The sequence below is a fragment of the Mytilus trossulus genome, chromosome 3 (genome assembly GCF_036588685.1).
Source record: "Mytilus trossulus isolate FHL-02 chromosome 3, PNRI_Mtr1.1.1.hap1, whole genome shotgun sequence".
Taxonomy (NCBI): domain Eukaryota; kingdom Metazoa; phylum Mollusca; class Bivalvia; order Mytilida; family Mytilidae; genus Mytilus; species Mytilus trossulus.
In genome coordinates, this window is record NC_086375.1 from 71,441,034 (window position 1) to 71,462,339 (window position 21,306).

General features: G+C 32.9%; 1 protein-coding gene across 2 annotated transcripts; it reads right to left on the reverse strand.

Moving 5' to 3' along the window:
- Positions 1–8,913: 8,913 nt before the first annotated feature.
- Positions 8,914–20,758, reverse strand: LOC134712298 (tetraspanin-18B-like). 2 transcript variants are annotated; one of them, XM_063573709.1, is made up of 8 exons: positions 20,612–20,758; positions 17,563–17,641; positions 15,963–16,181; positions 14,943–15,017; positions 14,204–14,314; positions 11,233–11,439; positions 10,790–10,873; positions 8,914–9,634 (listed from the first exon to the last, which is right to left on the reverse strand). In XM_063573709.1, the coding sequence occupies exons 2-8, from the start codon at positions 17,626–17,628 to the stop codon at positions 9,572–9,574; spliced, it is 825 nt and encodes a 274-aa protein (XP_063429779.1). In that variant the 5' UTR covers positions 17,629–17,641; positions 20,612–20,758; the 3' UTR covers positions 8,914–9,571. The 2 variants fall into 2 exon arrangements, with proteins under 2 accessions (XP_063429779.1, XP_063429780.1); XM_063573710.1 differs by having other exon boundaries at positions 20,681–20,742.
- Positions 20,759–21,306: the final 548 nt, after the last annotated feature.

Sequence of the window (21,306 nt, forward strand, 5' to 3'; positions counted from 1 at the left end):
CTATCTGAGAAGAAACAAAGAACTTTATGGATTCTATGGTCGTCATCATGAATTGGTTGACTAATACAGAATCAACGCTTCAGTGGTTTTGTTGTAGCGTGATCGTCTTCCACGAAAAAGTCGATAGTTTGATCTACGACCAAGTAAAACCAAGGACATGAATTTGGTATAAGTTGTTTCTCCGCCAATCAGTATCATTATGTTTCACCCACTTTGGTTAGTTATCTAATTCAAACATGTCTTGCATTATTATTGGTTAACGTCTGACGTACTAAATTATAATCCTGGTACCTTTGATAACTATTTACACCACTGGGTCAATGCAACTGCTGTTGGACGTTTTGTCCCCGAGGGTATCACCAGCCCAGTATTCAACATTTCGGAGTAAACATGAATATCAATAATGTGGTAATTTTTATAAATTTCCTGTTAACAAAACTTTGATTTTTTCGAAAAACTAAGGATTTTCTTATCCCAGGCATAGATTACCTCAGCCGTATTTGGCACAACGTTTTGGAATTTTAGATCCTCAATCCTCTTCACCTTTGTACTTGTTTGGCTTTATAAATATTTTGATATGAGCGTCACTGATGAGTCTTATGCAGACGAAACGCGCGTCTGACGCACTAAATTATATTCCTGGTACCTTTGATAACTATTAACTTGTGTCAGACTTATCGATGACCTCGTGTCGCTTACAGCTGCCTGGTTTGTGCTTTTCATAATGTTTAACCATATTCCGAAATACGAGGTGTGCGTATTTTGTACTTCATGGTAAGTAAATGTAAATCAATGGATTTATACATTATCTTTCAATCAGTTGAATTGAGGTCTGTAGCTGGCATGTAAGTAGCTGTTAGTTAAGTACTTTGTAAACTCATATTGATCATTGACATTTTGCATATTTTTTTTATATCGGACTCGGACTTCTCTTTTTAATAAGTATGGTCTGCTTTGCTGTATAAAAAGTACAATCCCAAAAGTACTGAACTCCGAGGAAACTTAAAAAAGAAGTCCCTTATCAGTTTAAATCAAAATCAAAAACTCAACCACATCAAACGAATAGACAACTGTCATATTCCGGACTTGGTTAAGTAATTTTCATAAGTAGAAAACGGTGGATTAAACCTTGTCTTTATCTAAATTAATGCGTCATCAAAGCTAATGTCACTTTAAAAAAAGAGGGTCCATGAACTCGTTTTCATGTTAAACCAGACTGAATAATAAATATAAAAATAAAAATAAATAATCAACGTCATTATCTCCCCTATAATTGTAACGTATGCCCTTAAACATCATCTGAAAAGTCGCAACCACAGGCGCTTGGGTCTATGATACAGATTTTTATTTTTTTTATTTTTATTAAAATATTCATTTTTCTATATGTATAACACATATCTATCACTTCTGTGCATGTCTCACCTAGTTTCGAGTGATTTAAACGACCCAGAGAAAATACCCAATTTTACTATCCATACTAAGAAACAAAAAGGCAACTAACTCGACGCCATTTTTCTGCTATCTATAAATAAATAGATTGACCTACCTGGATTCCCCAACGATTTCTCTGGGAAAACGTGCCTTCCTTGCTGTCAGATCGCACACATCGTTGATATTTATGAAATTGGTATTATTCGTAACATTTTTATTCCATCTCCAGCATATAATAAAAAGATTTTAACTATTTTGACTAATTTCAAATTTACGAGCCCGGAAGTTGACTGTTTTTCCCGAACTTTTGTTAAAGGGAAGTAATATTTTCCCGGACTTTTTCAGTTATATTCGGACCTCCATTCAATTTTCAGATTTATCTACTAAGGTGATTAAAATAATGTTCAGCAAATCCAATGATAGTGAAATTAGTACTGGTTTTTTCCAGATAATTAAGTAAGTTGTGTATGTGGACAGATAAGTCTTACAATTACTGAAAAGTCTGAACATACACGGAACAGATCTATATCGACTGCAACCAAATTCTCTGAACAGCACTGAATTTACTTCAGTTGATAATTCGTAAAATGAACTGAAATATTGAAAATTACTTAATAATTGATAAGTCAGCTAGTCCTTTAAAAGCTGTCAAGATCAAAATGACAATTGAAATTCAATATTAGTTTACTAGTGATATATTTGAATTATTGCTGATAAATTAAGGTTAACGCCACTTACAACACTAATAGCGATTTCGTTGCGGTCGATTATTATTCTTGAAGGAAGTAGAAATGCTCGATGAGAACCAAAAACTTCGGAAGAAAACTGAAAATGTCTGTCAATTGAAATTTGAGAAGGATGCACCTGCCACGTGTGCGATACGTACATTTCTCATAACCTCAGAGTTGACAGGCCAGTGATACAATAGTTACTACTCAGACCACTTGAATCAGGGGCTCCCCTACATTAAACATAGGTTAAAAACCACACGGACGCTGGTACAGTTCAACAGTTAACTGATAATCCATGTACTTTGGTGAAGGGTCTTGAAATCGTGGTAATGCATTATCGTATTGTTGGCCAACGCAGAATTTTAGAATCGCATAGTACTATAACAAGTATTCAATCCTGTCGGAAAGCACAAATTTTGCCATAAGTCAATAGTCATCTGAGATGATGAATTGCTTAACTATTATGCAGTGTCTGTATTAAATGTGACAATAGCAAATAATTCGTTCCTCGTAGTGCAACATTTTCTTTTCGCTGGTATTTACAATTTACTAGCTTGACTTAAAATGATTTTTTTCCTTCATTTTCATCATGTACCTTTCTCAAATATGAATCTGAAGTGTTGTCCAATTCATCGGATTCAAATACAAAAGTGTTATGTATATTTTTTTTATTTTTATTGTGCTATGACTATGTGTAGGAGGGATATTTAGTGGCTTCAAACGCCGTTCGACCCATGAACTTATTCAGGGCCTTTTATTTTATTCAGTATCTTATCGTTTGTATGTTTATTGGCGTTTGTTTTTAGTACACTTCAGTGTTCCTTTTGTTTCTTTGTTTTCCTCTTATAGATGAGGTATTTCCCTCGGTTTGATTTTGTAGTCCGGATTAATATTGTTTCACTTATAGGGTCTTTGCATCGGAAATAAACACATGTATTCTAATACCAGTTGTTGGCATGATACGGGTTATATTCTTCTCATATATTTTATGATGCTATGATACTAAACCCGTTACTGGAGGGATTGTGCTTGATATTTATCTGATCTGACATAATCGTTCAATCGGTTTAATTGAGGTCTGAAGCTAGCATATCAGTAACTGCCAGTAGTCCTTTGTTTATTTTTGTATCAGTGACATTTTGTTTAGCTTATTTTATTACTTATTCTGACATCGGACTCGGACTTCTTTTAAACTGAGTTATTTGTTCTTCTACATTAGCTGAAGGTAAAGGGAGAGGGTTGAGTAAAAAATTGTTTAATTCCGCCGCATTTTGTGCGCCTTTCCAGAGTCAGTAACCTCTTTCATTCGTTAGTCTTGTAGGATTTTTACTTTTATTTTTAATTTATATATTTCGGATCTTAGTATAACTTGCATTATAACTGAACTAGTACATATTTTAAGGGACCAGTGTTGTGAATGTGACTTTGTCTTCATGTCCGTAATGTCGCAAAACAGTGTTAACATTGTTCCCCGTACTTTTGACGTTGTATGATAGTGACGTGAGAGGGAGAGATGGTTGCCGGATGAACAAGAAGGCTGAATGTTTGAACTGTCAGAGTGTATAACGTGTATTTTGTATTTTATGTAACGTCTGTATATACGTGTAGTGTGAATAAATCGTGCCTGTTATTTTCTACAAAGATGGTGTTAACTTATAAATTATGAACGCTCGGAATCTACGTTTACAACAACCAGCTTGAAACTTGCATTCATGTGCGGGATTTTCTCGCTGTATTGGAGACCTATTGCTGTCCTTAATATGTTCCGCCCTTTGTCGGGTTGTTGTCTCTTTGACTGATTTTCCATTTTTTATTATCAATTTATTAATTTTACGGACGCCATCACGAGTTGGTTGACCGTTATGGAATAACCGTTTCACAAATAATATCGGATATGTTCCTTACGTCGTAACTACAATCCCCTTCCCTTTCATGAATGTGACCTACCGAAATAGACTATTTACCGGATTTGTAATCACATAAGCAACACGACGGGTGCCAGATGTGGTGCAGGATCTGCTTACCCTTCCGGAGCACCTGAGATCACCCCTAGTTTTTGGTGGGGTTCGTGTTGTTTATTCTTTAGTTTTCTATGTTGTGTCATGTGTTCTATTGTTTTTTCTGTTTGTCTTTTTCATTTTTAGCCATGGCGTTGTCAGTTTGTTTTAGATTTATGAGTTTGACTGTCCCTTTGGTATCTTTCGTCCCTCTTTTATTATTGATTTCTCTCAACGATTAATGACTTTTGAATACCGGTATACTACTTTTGCTTGTGAAGAGACGCGGATCATTCAAACGTACATGTACAAGTAGAAAACAAACTGACAGCATCATGGCCCTTATCAAAATATGTGGTAGATCTAAATGCAACACTTATACACACATTTTCTAGCCGAAGGTAACTATCGGGTTCCATCATTTCCACTGTTGAGATATTTCAGCTTGATGAAGAATGGTAATATATAACATATGTCTGTCTTGTGGAACAAAAATCGAATCACCTTTCCAGACAAATGAGACACATTTAAGGTAGATATGTTTTATCTGTTTACTTAGATTTTAAGTGTTATAGGGTACAACTCAATCTCTTGACATCTCTTACATTGTATAACCTCTTCTTTGCAATCCGTGATTATTTATTATATAAACTAATACTCTTGTGCAAATGTTTTTAAGAAATCATGAAGTCAGATCTGCTTGATTTCTGTTCTGTATTTTCCTGAGTGATATTTACAAACTCCTTGTAGACAGGAAATTACATGTTTCAATATTACACCGTACAAAACATTCCAATCCTTGTTTAATAAAAAAAACACGGGTGAACCGTTAACCATGAAGTATCAAATTACATTGTAATGTTGACAGAACAAAAACACGTTGCACGAAGAACAATATCAACAATTCAATCTGTGCGAATTATAGGTTAGCATAGGCGGAATATTAGATTTGCCATTTTTTTTAAAGATGTTTTATTCATCAGGATATAAATATATGGAACGAGCAGCAGTACCTATAAAAACTTTTGACACATTAGATCTATAAAAAAACGATTCGAACGCATGAAATGTATAAAGTGTTATTTGCATTTGCCCTTTTTAGTTTTATAGTTACTAGTACAACACGCATAAAAAGAGGAATGATAGAATGCCTATAGATTGAACGTACTTCGTAAATAAATTCCATAATAATGCAATTGTAGTAATATACAGAAATATTTTACCATTTTTTTATATTTATATTCTAGAAAACTTTTGTATGTATTTAAAGTAGAATGTTTGTTGAAACCAAAAATGTCCATATAAAATCGTCCATATCGTAGTATTAGACATACAGGACAAAGTTTGAAATTATTATGTGAGAACCTTAACTGTATAGGTACCTTAAATATATTGCTTCTTTTAGTTCTTAGAAGGGTCTCAGTATGAAGTATGTTTACTACGAATAACGACATAAGTGGGCAAGTAGGTAATAGCTGCTTTTCAAAAGTAGTCCATCGACCAAAATATTTCAAATATTACTTCGACTTCGAAGCCTTCATACACTCCTAAATAGAAACAATGTCTTTCTTTTTTATGTTTTACCTATTTTCTGACATAATCGAATCAATTAGAATCTAAGTAACACGACGGGTGCCACATGTGGAGCAGGATATGCTTACCCTTCCGGAGCACCTGAGATCACCCCTAGTTTTGGTGGGGTTCGTGTTGTTTATTCTTTGGTTTTCTATGTTGTGTCATGTGTACTATAAGCTTATTTTGTTACTTATTCTGACATCGGACTCGGACTTCTTTTAAACTGAGTTTTATTGTGCGTATTACTATGTATTTGTTCTTGTACATTACCTGAAGGTAAATGGAGAGGGTTGAGAAAAAAATTGTTTAACTCCGCCGCATTTTTGCGCCTTTCCAGAGTCAGTAGCCTCTCTTTCATCGTTAGTCTTGTAGGATTTTTACTTTTATTTTTAATTTATATATTTCTGATCTTAGTATGACGTTCATTATAACTGAACTAGTATATATTTTAAGGGACCAGTGTTGTGAATGTGACTTTGTCTTCATGTCCGTAATGTCGCAAAATAGTGTTAACGTTGTTCCCCGTACTTTTGAAGTTGTATGATAGTGACGTGAGAGGGAGAGATGGTTGCCGGATGAACAAGAAAGCTGAATGTTTGAACTGTCAGAGTGTATAATGTGTATTTGGTATTTAATGTAACGTCTGTATATACGTGTAGTGTGAATAAATCGTGCCTGTTATTTTCTACAAAGATGGTGTTAACTTATAAAAGAGGGACGAAAGATACCAAAGGGACAGTCAAACTCGTAAATCTAAAACAAACTGACAACGCCATGGCTAAAAATGAAAAAGACAAACAGAAAAAACAATAGTACACATGACACAACATAGAAAACTAAAGAATAAACAACACGAACCCCACCAAAAACTAGGGGTGATCTCATGTGCTCCGGAAGGGTAAGCAGATCCTGCTCCACATGCGGTACCCGTCGTGTTGCTTATGTGATTATAAATGATGAATGCTCGGAATTCTACGTTTACAACAACCAGCTTGAAACTTGCATTCATGTACGGGATTTTCTCGCTGTATTGAAGACCTATTGCTGTCCTTAGATGTGTTCCGCTCTTTGTCGGGTTGTTGTCTCTTTGACTGATTTTCCATTTCTATTATCAATTTATTCATGTTTTCTCTCAACGATTAATGACTTTTTGATACCGGTATACTACTTTTGCCTTTGAAGAGACGCGGAACAATCAAACGTACATGTACAAGTAGAAAACAAACTGACAGCATCATGGCCCTTGTCAAACATGTGGTAGATCTAAATGCAACACTATATAATACACACATTTTCTAGCCGAAGGTAACTATCGGGTTCCATCATTTCCACCGTTGAGATATTTCAGCTTGATGAAGAATGGTAATATATAACATATGTCTGTCTTGTGGAACAAAAATCGAATCACCTTTCCAGACAAATGAGACACATTTAAGGTAGATATGTTTTATCTGTTTACTTAGATTTTAAGTGTTATAGGGTACAACTCAATCTCTTGACATCTCTTACATTGTATAACCTCTTCTTTGCAATCCGTGATTATTTATTATATAAACTAATACTCTTGTGCAAATGTTTTTAAGAAATCATGAAGTCAGATCTGCTTGATTTCTGTTCTGTATTTTCCTGAGTGATATTTACAAACTCCTTGTAGACAGGAAATTACATGTTTCAATATTACACCGTACAAAACATTCCAATTCTTGTTTAATAAAAAAAACACGGGTGAACCGTTAACCATGAAGTATCAAATTACATTGTAATGTTGACAGAACAAAAACACGTTGCACGAAGAACAATATCAACAATTCAATCTGTGCGAATTATAGGTTAGCATAGGCGGAATATTAGATTTGCCATTTTTTTTAAAGATGTTTTATTCATCAGGATATAAATATATGGAACGAGCAGCAGTACCTATAAAAACTTTTGACACATTAGATCTATAAAAAAACGATTCGAACGCATGAAATGTATAAAGAGTTATTTGCATTTGCCCTTTTTAGTTTTATAGTTACTAGTACAACACGCATAAAAAGAGGAATGATAGAATGCCTATAGATTGAACGTACTTCGTAAATAAATTCCATAATAATGCAATTGTAGTAATATACAGAAATATTTTACCATTTTTTTATATTTATATTCTAGAAAACTTTTGTATGTATTTAAAGTAGAATGTTTGTTGAAACCAAAAATGTCCATATAAAATCGTCCATATCGTAGTATTAGACATACAGGACAAAGTTTGAAATTATTATGTGAGAACCTTAACTGTATAGGTACCTTAAATATATTGCTTCTTTTAGTTCTTAGAAGGGTCTCAGTATGAAGTATGTTTACTACGAATAACGACATAAGTGGGCAAGTAGGTAATAGCTGCTTTTCAAAAGTAGTCCATCGACCAAAATATTTCAAATATTACTTCGACTTCGAAGCCTTCATACGCTCCTAAATAGAAACAATGTCTTTCTTTTTTACGTTTTACCTATTTTCTGACATAATCGAATCAATTAGAATCTAAGTAACACGACGGGTGCCACATGTGGAGCAGGATATGCTTACCCTTCCGGAGCACCTGAGATCACCCCTAGTTTTGGTGGGGTTCGTGTTGTTTATTCTTTGGTTTTCTATGTTGTGTCATGTGTACTATTAATTGTCTGTTTGTCTTTTTTTCATTTTTAGCCAGGGCGTTGTCAGTTTGTTTTAGATTTATGAGTTTGACTGTCCCTTTGGTATCTTTCGTCCCTCTTTTAAAATTCAAAAAATTAAAATTAAAAACAAAATTATGTCTATAAGCTCCTCACGACTTTCTGTCATTTTGGTGTAGACGACGATATGTGTACAATTTACCACTATTGTCGGACTATATATGATTGTGGAAACTTACGAAATACATGTATGAGGATAGGTCTCAAAATGGTGAAATATTTAGGTAATAGGTATAGGTTAATAAAATTAATTTAAAAAAAAGAAGACAAACATAATATTTTAGCTGGAAGATATCAAAGTATCTGTCAAAATTTAAAATTCGAGTTGATACCAACAAAAACAGGGTAAAAACTAAAAACAAAAAAACACCAGCCTGCAAAACATAACATTAGGAACTGAAAACTTCGCAACACAAACCCAACAAAAGATCGGTAAGAAAAACAGTGAAAAATGAAGAAACTAGAAACTTCTTTTTTCATATTTATTAACAAATTACGAAACTTGACATCAAGATAGATAAAATACATTTAACTATATAATAAAAACATTATTAAAATATTATACTAACACGGTATACTAACAAGCTATTACAAAGGTATGCGTTATCATTTCAAATATGTGGAAAAGGCTATGACCATTACCCTTGTTTTTGTCTCATTATTTTTAAAAATCATGTCCAGAGATAGAAGGTTGTAATTCAAACTGGTAAGAACATGCATGTACTGCTGTGATTCGTGCAATTTCAGAAAAGAAGGAAAATTAAATTTTAAAATGGGCTTCGGGTGAAAATATTTATGCAACGTTTACCTTACCTTCTAATGGAAATATATAATACAGTTTTCATAAAATGGGTTTCAAGTTCAAAATTTGCATTAGAACCCCCGAAATTACAGCATATGGGTTTGGGGTAAAATCAATGAATTTGAGAGTCACAAAGATATTAAAATCAACAGCATACAAGGGCACGGACAAAAAAGTCACAAGGATATTAAAAAATAACAGCATATACAGGCATGCATAGATAAGCATAAAGTACATAATGATACAAAACATATATATCTATCAGTACAATTTCAAGATCTAGCTGAAGGTTAAGTTGAGATCTCACATCTGTTTTTGTCATATTTACATATTAAGTTGGTCCTTCATAGCTCTGATCAAACAGCAGGCAAAAAAGATACAGAAAACCTGTAAAGAGGAATATAGTAAAATTAACAATTAGTAAATGTAAAATAGGTTAAATGTTTATAAAAGAGGGAAGCCACAATAATTCTATTTATCTTTTTTGGTGTCCTTACTCTATTTATTGATATCACATGATACGTTCTAACTCGTATAATACGGAACCAACTATGTCTGTTCCATACATTGTATTACAAGTATAAACATTGACGGTCAGAGTCAACAAAAAATATGGTTTAATTTTAGGTTGTGAACTTTCCATTTCTGAGAAGCAACATTCCAGCAGCGCAGGTATATTGAATAATTATGTGGTTGTACGATGTTGGTGTAGGATATTCCAGGATTGAATGATTTTTATAATAGAAGGTTGCTTTTAACAAGGAAGCAATTGAACGAAAGGTAAAAATGAAAATCTTCTCTTTGACAATCTTCATTGATTTGATTGATCGTTATGTAAAATCTACTGTAAATATGCTCCACGAATCATAGTTAACAACCTGTCCTCTTGTCCTCGTGAATGAAATCATTAAACCGTGTTATTGGTTTTGAATAACGACGATCTGCTATAGATGTACACTTTATTTATTAAGTCGTGTTAATACGAGAATAGGCAGCAGGCAAAACCTTGTGTATCGGACCTTATAACGTGTTGTTCTTTATTATTTCACAGCACTGGGTTGATACCTCTGCTGGTGGACTATCAGTCCCCAAGAGTGTCATTACCTCAGAAGTCAGTCATTATGTAGTGATTTATTACAGACCTTTCTAAAATAGTACATTAATAAATTTTGAAATTATGAAGATTATGAAGAAATTGAGTTTTCAACTCCATTGTACACAGTTAAGATCCTGGTATCTATGATGAGTTTATATAGATGGATTATGCTATTTTTATGTCCTTTTGCCCTTGGTTATATATCTCCTCAATTGTTGGAGTTCTTATACATTCTTGGCTATCAATAATTGGGCTTTGAGCGTTCCGGTGAAGTTTGATCAAGAAACGAGCTTCGGACGCATGAAATTTATATCGTGTTTTTTTCACTTCTAATTATGGATGCTTGGCCTTCAAACATTTTAATCTACATTTTTTTCAAATTTATTCTATCCATTTGACAGATAAACGAAGCATAAAAATAATAAGATTTGGTAAACTGCACATACCTGAGCTATGACAATTGTGATTCCAACTCCAATAACTAATGCAGCATTATCTTTAGCGTAGTCATAAATAGAACTATAACAACCCTACAATATATATAGTTATCGTAATGAGGTCCATAAACAGTTATTTGGACACATTTATAAACAATTCAACTGACTAAACGATATATATACAAATATTTTAATGCATAGTTAGAGTTTCAAAATGCATAAATTTTAAATGTCTGATGAATAGTTGTAATCTTGATCTATTGCAAATTCAAGGAATGTCTCTTTGAAATCGTTCCACGGACTTGGGAAAGGTTGAAAAATTTCAACTTGTTAAGAGTACTCTGCTCGAGTTATTGTGCAACTAATTCTTTTTATTTATTTGCTTTTGTTCTTTGATTTTTAATACTTTAATTGTTTTTATTTTTTGTTTTTGCTAGCAAATATATGCATACCTTTTTCCAGTTAGAATTCACATCAGATGGTGATGTTTGGCAATTTGCTTCATATTTAGCAGATGATGGGTTGTCGTAAAATGAATCCTTGTTGGTAATTTTACAGCATGTAACAGGTATGCTTGCGGTTCTACCATCACTTAAAGTCTTGTTCCAATTATTTGCTCCATCAAAATCAGTATAGTTATTTACTCCACAGCAATCAAACTGGAATTATATGCATGAATTATGTTTCGTTGGTTCTTTAATATGATTACTTTCTTATTACTTTTTATTAACTTTTTGCTCAAAGGAATACGATTCGAACTCGGTATTTATAATAAAGTTTATCTTTAAAATGTTTAAACATGATATAAACCATTGGGAGCTAAGAAAAGGGTGTCACGAATAGACATTAAAAGAGGGACGAAAGATACCAAAGGGACAGTCAAACTCGTAAATCTGAAAGAAACTGACAACGCCATGGCTAAAAATGAAAAAGACAAACAGAAAAACAATAGTACACATGACACAACATAGAAAACTAAAGAATAAACAACACGAACCCCACCAAAAACTAGGGGTGATCTCAGGTGCTCCGGAAGGGTAAGCAGATCCTGCTCCACATGCGGTACCCGTCGTGTTGCTTATGTGATTACAAATCCGGTAAATAGTCTAATTCGGTAGGTCAAATTCATGAAAGGGAAGGGGATTGTAGTTACGACGTAAGGAACATATCCGATATCATTTGTGAAACGGTTATTCCATAACGGTCAACCAACTCGTGATGGCGTCCGTAAAATTTACGAAGGGATGATTTCAACTTAACCATTTGGAACTCTTGGTTTAATAGCTTCCTTGTGAGCAGTAACCCTCTATCAAGAAAATCATGATAGGAAATGCAAGCACGGGAATATCGTATCAATTGGGAGATATATACCCCGTATGCAGGTGATGTATCTTCAGTGATTTAGAAACAAATGCTAAATAGTATCAATATTAATCCACCCCTCTATTAATGCGGGGTTCACACATTGCCGATTATTGCTCCCGTTTGAGATCAGACAGCATTACGACACGAAAAGTCAAAAAGTCGGATTAGTATCCCCAATTATCTGCAATGTCCTATTATTGTCCGATGCAGCCGTTTTAGTTCGTAACAGATTCCTACTGGTCGGTAGGGTCCGAATAGTTCGGCAAAGCACCCCAACAGTTAGGTGCGTCCCGTAACATTCGGGAAAACTCAGCCGATTTTGTCTTGTCGGATTACAATCGTACTTAGGTAGCAATACACAGTTAGAAGTTTAGTTTCGCATTATGGCCCCTGTGAATTTTTTAAATATGAAAGTTTTTGTACAATAAAATTGATTTTTAGGTAATTGAAGAATAATATAGCCTTCTTAGTGGGTTTATATGAACATTTAGATTGATTTTAACATGTTTTATAGGCCATTTCCATGATTGACAGTCCGTATTTTCCTATCCGTACCGTTCATAGGTCCATAAATTATTGTAGTGTTTATCAACAAAGATTTTGCGCTCGATCTTTTCAATTCAATTTTATGGAAAAACGAGCAGAAAGACATATGATTTTTTTTGGACCACTTGATAGATATAAACCTATGGATTCAGGAAAGGTATCACTGTAATTCATTGAAATTTTCCTTTAGACCAAATTTTGGAGACTTTTGTGACATGTTCACCCCCCTTTTTTGCTATATTTTGTATCTAAGAAATGCAGATTGTTGCCATGGTTACACCCAAAAGGGATTATATTTCACCCTTATGACCATTAGAAATCAAATCTATGGAAGATTCTCTTTCTACAAGTATATACATGCATAACACACATATAAAGCCTTCTTTGTTAGACAGGAGGGGAAAGGGGGTGTTTAAAAATTATGAGTGTCAATTTTAAGTTTTTTTCCTAACTGTGTATTGCTACCTTATGTCGTGACAGATTCTGCTGTATCGGATCGAATTCCTTACAATGTTCTGTGTATTCCCAGTGGAACGGGAATGATCTGGAGAAATTTTTCATTGCTGTTTTTCTGCCAATTGAGTCCAGATTGCATCCAGATCTTGTCAAATGCAAACCGTTTTTGTCGAAACCGTTCCGAAACAGTCCCGTTATTGATTCTAAATTCGTCAATGATACCTACGTCAGAGTCCCGACAATTACAGAATACAATACGACTGAGACCAGACAAAGCCGTTTGCAATGCGAAAGAGCGAACCTCGATAGGATTACGTTCCGACAGTACCTGATCATCCCGAGTATGCCGACAGTTTTCGAACGGATAACTTTCGTCAGCGTCGGTTTATTGTCTTGTCACTATCTGATCTCTGTCGGATTACTTTCGTCAGCGTCGGTTCATTGTCTTGTCACTATCTGATCTCTGTCGGATTACTTTCGGTAGAATCGGCACGCAGTCGTGACAGACACGGTAGAATTTTACCTGGCAAAAGATACAAATCGGATTGGAAGCGGATTTAGAACGGGATTATCAGTATAAATTCGCTTGAAAACGGTTGAATATCGACGCTTCCTGAACAATATCTGATTGTTGTCGTGATTACATCTTTTTTTACAAATTTTAATTAAAAGTTTGAATTTCCATCCACGATTCATAGGATCTTGATCAGTCTTTTAATAAATTTTAATCGGGAATGGTCCTGTCAAGAACGGCGGTACAAATCGGGAATGTGTGACCCCAGCTTCATACAAGTGCACACGAGTTCGTGTAAATGTTTGCTAGAAAAATCCATAAGATAATTGTAACATAAAAAATGCCATATTGGAAATACTAGTTTCTAGGCTTAACAGCTGTCTCTTGAGTTTTACTCCTCTACCGAATTCGGTAATATAGATTCCATATAACAGTAATATATTCATAAGTCCTTGGTATCTTGAAACGATGAAAAAAATATGTTTAATATAATAATTAAAGTAAAGTAAGTGTAACTACTAAGACGTTATCGAAAAGCATACCTTCACTTGAGCGAAATTGACACCAAGTGTAAATGCATCTCCAGTATTCAGTTTACCATCAAATTTGGCATCTATTCTTTCCAATAAAATTGGTTTTAACTTTGACGTTACCTTAAATAGAAATAATAAAGAAAAATAAATTTTATTGTATCTTATGATTTTCAGGAGGAAATTAAAACCATCTAAGATGAAGAAAGACAGACAAAACAATAAGTTACATGAAACGAGCGAAATGACAATCAACAACGTATAAAACATTAAACATATAATGGTAACTAACAACAGGGATATAAAATTTATACAGTAATTACTGTTATATATGTCAGATATCAAAATAATAAGCACAAAATGTGACAGCTGTACAGTTTGTTGAACTTCTTGTTAGGAAGAAAATATTGAAATGAACTTTGTTTTTATGCTTTGCTCTTGTATTTCTTTTCCAGGTTATACAGATGATTGAGTGAACATGATTATACTCGCCACATTCTGTATAGGCCTCTCTGGAGTCTGAAATCTGTAATTCAATGACTGTCGTTGTTTGTTGTTTCCTATAAATCAGGCCATTGGTTTTATCATTTGAACATTTACATCTGAGCCTATACAGTATAGTTTTGTCCATTGTTGAAGGCAGTATTGGGATGTTGTTTATATTCACGTCATTGGCAAATATACCACACCTTCCAATATTGATATAAAATAATTTTTTTATTACATTTGTATAATGGTAAAATAAACTTACATCGGATGTGAAGACTATTGCAATTATTGTAGCTGTCAGTTCTATTATCAGTATAATGATGATAATACCGGCGTACTAGAATAAAGGAAATTATCATGACCAAGAATTTTACATATGAATTATCGTGCTACTGTTAAAATTAACAGTTAAAGTTTGTGAAAAATTCAAATGAAACTGCATATTGCAATAAAAAGGCATTGAAGGAAAGTCCAGAACCAGAAAACTAAACATCATTGTCTGTTATACAATTTTATATACATAAGAACATGTATGATTCTACAATCCGTCGGTATCGATATTGTGGCATTTCACAAGTTCATGTTTTGACTGTTAATGATGTATTTACACTAAAGACCGAGGATGTTGACTGTGTACTGATTGTTATATTAGTCTTAGACACATGATTTTTTATCAATTGCTTTTGCCTTTGAAATAACTTTCAGTTAACTGCGAGGACTCTTAGATCTGTATATGTTGTGTCTGTGTTAGTGGTTTTTTTTATAGTTTGTTCTTATGTTGTACTCTTACAGCACTGTTCCAGGTTATGTGGAGCGTTTGGTGCCATCAAACATGCTAAACCCAGTTACATTCTTTATGTGCCTGTTCCGATTATAAGCTCATTATTCAGTGGATGTCGTTTGTTGCTGTATTTCATTTTTATTCTTAGTAGGATATTATTTTGTAAATAAATATCAGTTAACTTACTTTCCTCGTTTGAATAGTTTTACAGAAGCTTTATATATATAAGGGCCTTTGTTTAATCAATTATGTGGTATGGGTTTTGGTCCATGCTGAAAGTCGTACGGTGACCTATATCTGTTAACTTGTATTTCATTAAGTCTCTAGTGGAGAGCTGTCTACTTGGCAATCATGTCACATTTTTTTATATTTACAATCAAAATAAAAACTTAGATAAAACTGCTACGTAACTGTATCGTGAAGTATATTAAATCACAAGTTGCAGAATACATGAAACGAAGTTGATAAGTTATGTGGAAATATCTTATATAAAAATCTTACTATTTGTAGCATAAGTTTGTGCATTTTCCAAGCACCACAACATCCTAAAAATCCTACAACTAAAGCAAAAACTCCTCCAACTATCAACACAACGGCACCTGTTCTCAATAATGACGTCACATCGTAGTTCTCCGCATCACCAAATTGAGTTAGTACTTCTAAAGCACTGTTCTTTACTATTGCAGTGATACCTAATGCTACAGCTAGAATTCCCAAAAACTGAAATAGAAGTGTATAACTTTTTATTACAACATACACATACATATACATATACGGATTCTTTATAAAAGAACTATATTTATGTAGTATTGTTAATTCCAGACGACCTGGTACCTATTTAATATGCTGAATTGTTGTTTTATATAGACTCATACACGTGTATACGGTCAGACCATATGCGTGCGTATATTCTTCTAGTCCTTTCATAAGCGTAAACATCATCCTATATTATGTTTAAAACATGACTGATACGATCATGCAACGCTCTTGGCATCAGATAGCACAAGAAAATAAACTTTTCATTTGTCTGTTATGAATCAATTAGACTGTCTTAGTCTTAGGTGCATGATTTTTTATAAGTTGTTAGAGGCTTTAAACTAGCTATCAGATAACTGCGAGTACTCTCAGATCTGTTCCTCGTGTTTTTTGTTGTTGTTGTCGGGATGTAGAAGTACTCGGCCACGTCCACAATTTAAAAAAATGAACAAAATATACTGTATAATATTCCCGATTAAGCACAAGGTTAGAGTGACAAAGTTGTGAAAAACAGAACTCAAATATATTCCCAAAATCGATGTAATTCAAGCATCTTGGCATTATCTCAAATGTAGATTTTCGATTGATTATCACATAAATGAAATAGAAGTCTATTCTTCCAAACGTAAAATTTTAAAGGAATTAGCTTTGTTTTGTCTTTGAGATATTTATCATTGGCTATGGATTAGGAATTTCTTCAATACAAAATTACAAATCGTGTAATTACAAATTGGCGACTTTGTATCAAAAGTAAATCAAATAAAGCTAAACTTTAAAGCGGCATTTCGTTTTGATGGCTTTTTATTAAATTATTTTTAAATCGGAATTGTATATTTTCGAGACTCTTAAATACTATTAATTTGAGTACATTGTGACAACTGTCGCAAGTTGACCTTCTGGATGTAAAAAAAAAATCAGGAGAATTTTTGTCCGGTCTCTTAATTTATTATTCAAAGTCGTTCTTTATTGTAAAATTTTCCCACATGTGTATACTTGGCAATGTTGCAACAACTTTGTTGTCAACAGTATTGTGTGTTGCTGGAAAACTTTTTATTTGACATATATAACTATTGGTTAAAAACTCTCAACTAATTTTGCAAAATTAGTCCAAATGAATAAGTTAACATTTCTATTTAAAATTGTACAGAGTAGTGTCCAATTGGAATGTTTTGTGAGGCCAACTTATTATTGCTGGATATTAACGTAATTTGCTGAATGCAACATCACATTTAAAAATTGTACCTTCAAGTACTGACCGGAAAATTAGTAAATTGATTATGTTATTATATTTCCTTTTTTAAGTACTGACTACACAGTTTTATAAATTTGATTAACAATTACTTACAAAGAATATAAAATTAACAACAAATAAGATAATCTTCACTATACTAGCTCCACATCCAATCGCCATCTTGTTCTTTTACCTGAAAATATATATAAGGTTGACATCATTTAAAACATAAAATCTCAGAGTTGAAATGATTATATTATTTCTTGTCAAGGATTCTTCAGTAAAAAAAACTCGGTTAAAGTACAATTACAGTGATTGACTCAATCCAAACATAATTTTTCATATTGATGTTAGAATAATATTTATTATCTTTTAGGGAATAAATAAAACCAATTGGTGCATAAAAAAACATATGTCATTGACTAGAGAAACGTTGTGGGTGTAATATTATTGAGTGGGTTGTTAATGAATAAACCTATATGTTATGTGATCTGTATGTATTCCCCCTCATATGATAAACATGAACACATGATGAAGTTATTTACAACTATTTGAAAGTTTACCCTCATACGTATATTTGAAAGCAAACGCTCTGGATTGGTCGATACAATACGAATATTAATACGATACTGTACAAGCGTAAACGCAACACAACAAATCATATAAAACAACATGATTTTTTTAGCAGTGCCAACCGTTTGTAATTGTGAGGAATGTTACTGATCAAGCAAAACAAAAACAAATAATATCATTTGTGTTTGGATAGATGTCAAGCGTATTGTACATAACACGTTGTATTAAATAATTTGATATTCATTATATATATTTGGAAAATTAACAACGGACCAAACACTACGGTCTAATGATGACTTCAATGTCAAGCTCACACAATATCAACTATATTCACGAAATTACTGTTTGTACAGATGAACCCAGTTTTCGTCTTCAGTAATACATTTATTTATTGAATATTCAAAAGTAAATTAGATTTTTGAGACCAACAAATTATCTATACTTTTTTGTTTGGCTTAAAAGCCGGGAATTCAACGGTTAAGACAGAGTATATATGTCTCTGGTTAAGATCAGTTTTACTTTGCAACATTTCTCCTACTGACCATAACAAAGTTGTTGCAAAGAGGTTTTTAAGTTGAAGAAAGGTTGTGACTCTCCAAATGGATTTGGTATTGTCTGGGAAATGGGAACTAGGTTGCTATTGTGTGTACCTTACTTATGTCAATGTATCAAAGATATCAAATGTGGTATGAGTTCCAATGAGACAACTCTGCATCCAAGACATAATTTATAAAATGACCATAGGTCAAAGTACGGTTTTCAACTAGCTCGAGGCCTTGGCTCACATCGAAAAGCAAGCTATATAAAGAGCCCCCAAAATGACTAAAACCATGTGTAAAACCATTCAAAATTGAAAAGAGCATGGGTTAAATGCTTGACGGAAGAAGTCTGTGAAATTAAATTTAATATATACATCACAATTCTTTTGGGGATATTTTAAAAGACATATACACTTTTCTTTGTCAGTTTATTTTCGACTTATGAGACTGAATATCCCTTTGATAATTCGTTTATATATATATATAATTATTGAATACCTCTGGATGGGGTTTGCTTATTATATATTGCTGAATTGCAATCTCTTGATATTTGTACACATCTCAATACATTGTATGTACTTTTCTTCACAACTGTTAACTTTTACTACGGTTTACTATTTGTCATGTTCCGGATATTGACAAGCAAAACATTTCCTATTTATAGTTTCATACATGTAGTATAGTCATAGTTGGCAAGGATATATAAAACTATGCTCAATCATGTGTAAATATGAATAATATCTTATGAGAAAAGCAATAAATCCGTATCAAAACGATGATTTGACATTTAAGAGAATAAAAAATATGCTCTACTGAACAAACAATTCATTCAAAATACTGATTAATTTAGCTTGTATATTCTGAACTTACTAGTAAATATAGAATTAATTATACCTGCTTTATTTTACCTCTAACACATTAACCCTCAACGACCCCAAAGACCTTTCATTAAAACATTTACGCCTTGGTTTCGTAAAATGAAATTATTTCTCATTTTGAATATGTTTAATATATTACAAAGAGATGTCACTCAAGGCCATGCATAATAATACTACGTTAGATATCCCCAGGGCTATATTATAGCAAGTATGTCAAATATCTTACTATCATTACAATGTTCAAAGTAAGATAACAATGTTACTTCGTAGATGTGTAAATATTAAAAAAAAAACTTACCACATAAACAAAAGGTTAATAGTTTTTTTATGTTGCAAATGAAAAGTTTATGTTTATATTAATATGTGTGTAGATGATTTATATACTAGACTGCTATACGTACAGATCAACCCATATACCATTGATCTTTCTCATGAGAATGAAATACGCAGTTAGGAATTCAATTGAATACTTTATCTCAATATGGGAAAGATCAGATTTTGTACTATAGAAATATTAATATTATTATATTTTAAAAATATCTCATTTTGAGTATCCTTGAATTCTCGTCTCATTTTAGATGCATAAGGATTGAGACTTGGTTGAGTGCCTTTTAACTTAGTGAATACATCTTGATAGCTTTTTAACTGATTTATCCTTTTCTTTTTCTGCGTACGTTTTACAAAAAAACTCTTTTAAAACACGACTATTCATGAATAAATATGATCTTGTTCACTTGATATATTAACTACACCAACAAGTTAATTGCGGCGGTATGCAGATTTTTTCCTAACGTTCTGCTTCTTACTCAAAGAAATTCATTTGACTGCATTCATGACAATCTTTTCTTTATCGAGCATCGTGAATGTCCTTGGATTTAAACATGTTCAAAGTAAAACTGCGCAAAACATGATTTAATTGTTTTTATGTTGTTTTTTTTAATTTGAGCAAACTTTTTGACTGCCCAAATAACGACGATGGAAGACCCTTTCATAAAAAGCTATAGAAGAAAATATAGCACAATTTCAACAAAATAAACGAGAAGAACGATAAAAGCTTTGTACCAAAGTAATGATTAAACAGAGAGAGAGAGAGAGACTCTGCAAATTAATTGGAACATTGCCCCTATAAGAATTTTCTTCTTCCCCATACCTTATTAAATAATAGTAACTTACGTTGTCTTACTATATCGTATATGTTTATCTCCCAGTGGATGTGTTTCGAATGATTGACAGATATTTTACCTTATATGACTATGTGTCATTTTTATATGTGTTCACTCTCCGATGAACCCATGAACTTCCAAGAATGTAAGTTGTACGCCTTTGCGTAATTTACATTATCGTTAAAATGGGATATGTCGAAGTCATAAGAGTGTGATAAAATGTTAGAGAATGGTACAATGGTTGTAATACGTTTTCTTACTTGTGAATGAACAGAAATATTCTATTTACTCTATCGGAATTCCAGTTCTTTCTCAAGATCGAGTGAATGATACAATGATTAGTATACGTTTTCTTACTTGTGAATGAACAACAATCTTCTATTTACCCTATCGAAATTTAAGTTCTTTCTCAAGATCGAGATATTATTATTAGGGTTTTCAAAATGATCAAAAATAAAATAAAAAGGTCAAGTGAAATATGTATAATAAAACTAATACGTAAATCATCCACTTAAAGTAAAAGTAAACATGTAATATATATGTTTACAATAGAAAAAAGCATCTTCAAGCAATAAATATGTATTTGATAAATTCAAATCATGTAAACAAATCTTACATACCTCTTATGTCCTGGGAAAATGGTAAATTGTGTCCATGGGAAACGACGACTAGTGTTGTAAATATGTAATATTTTGAATATTTTGA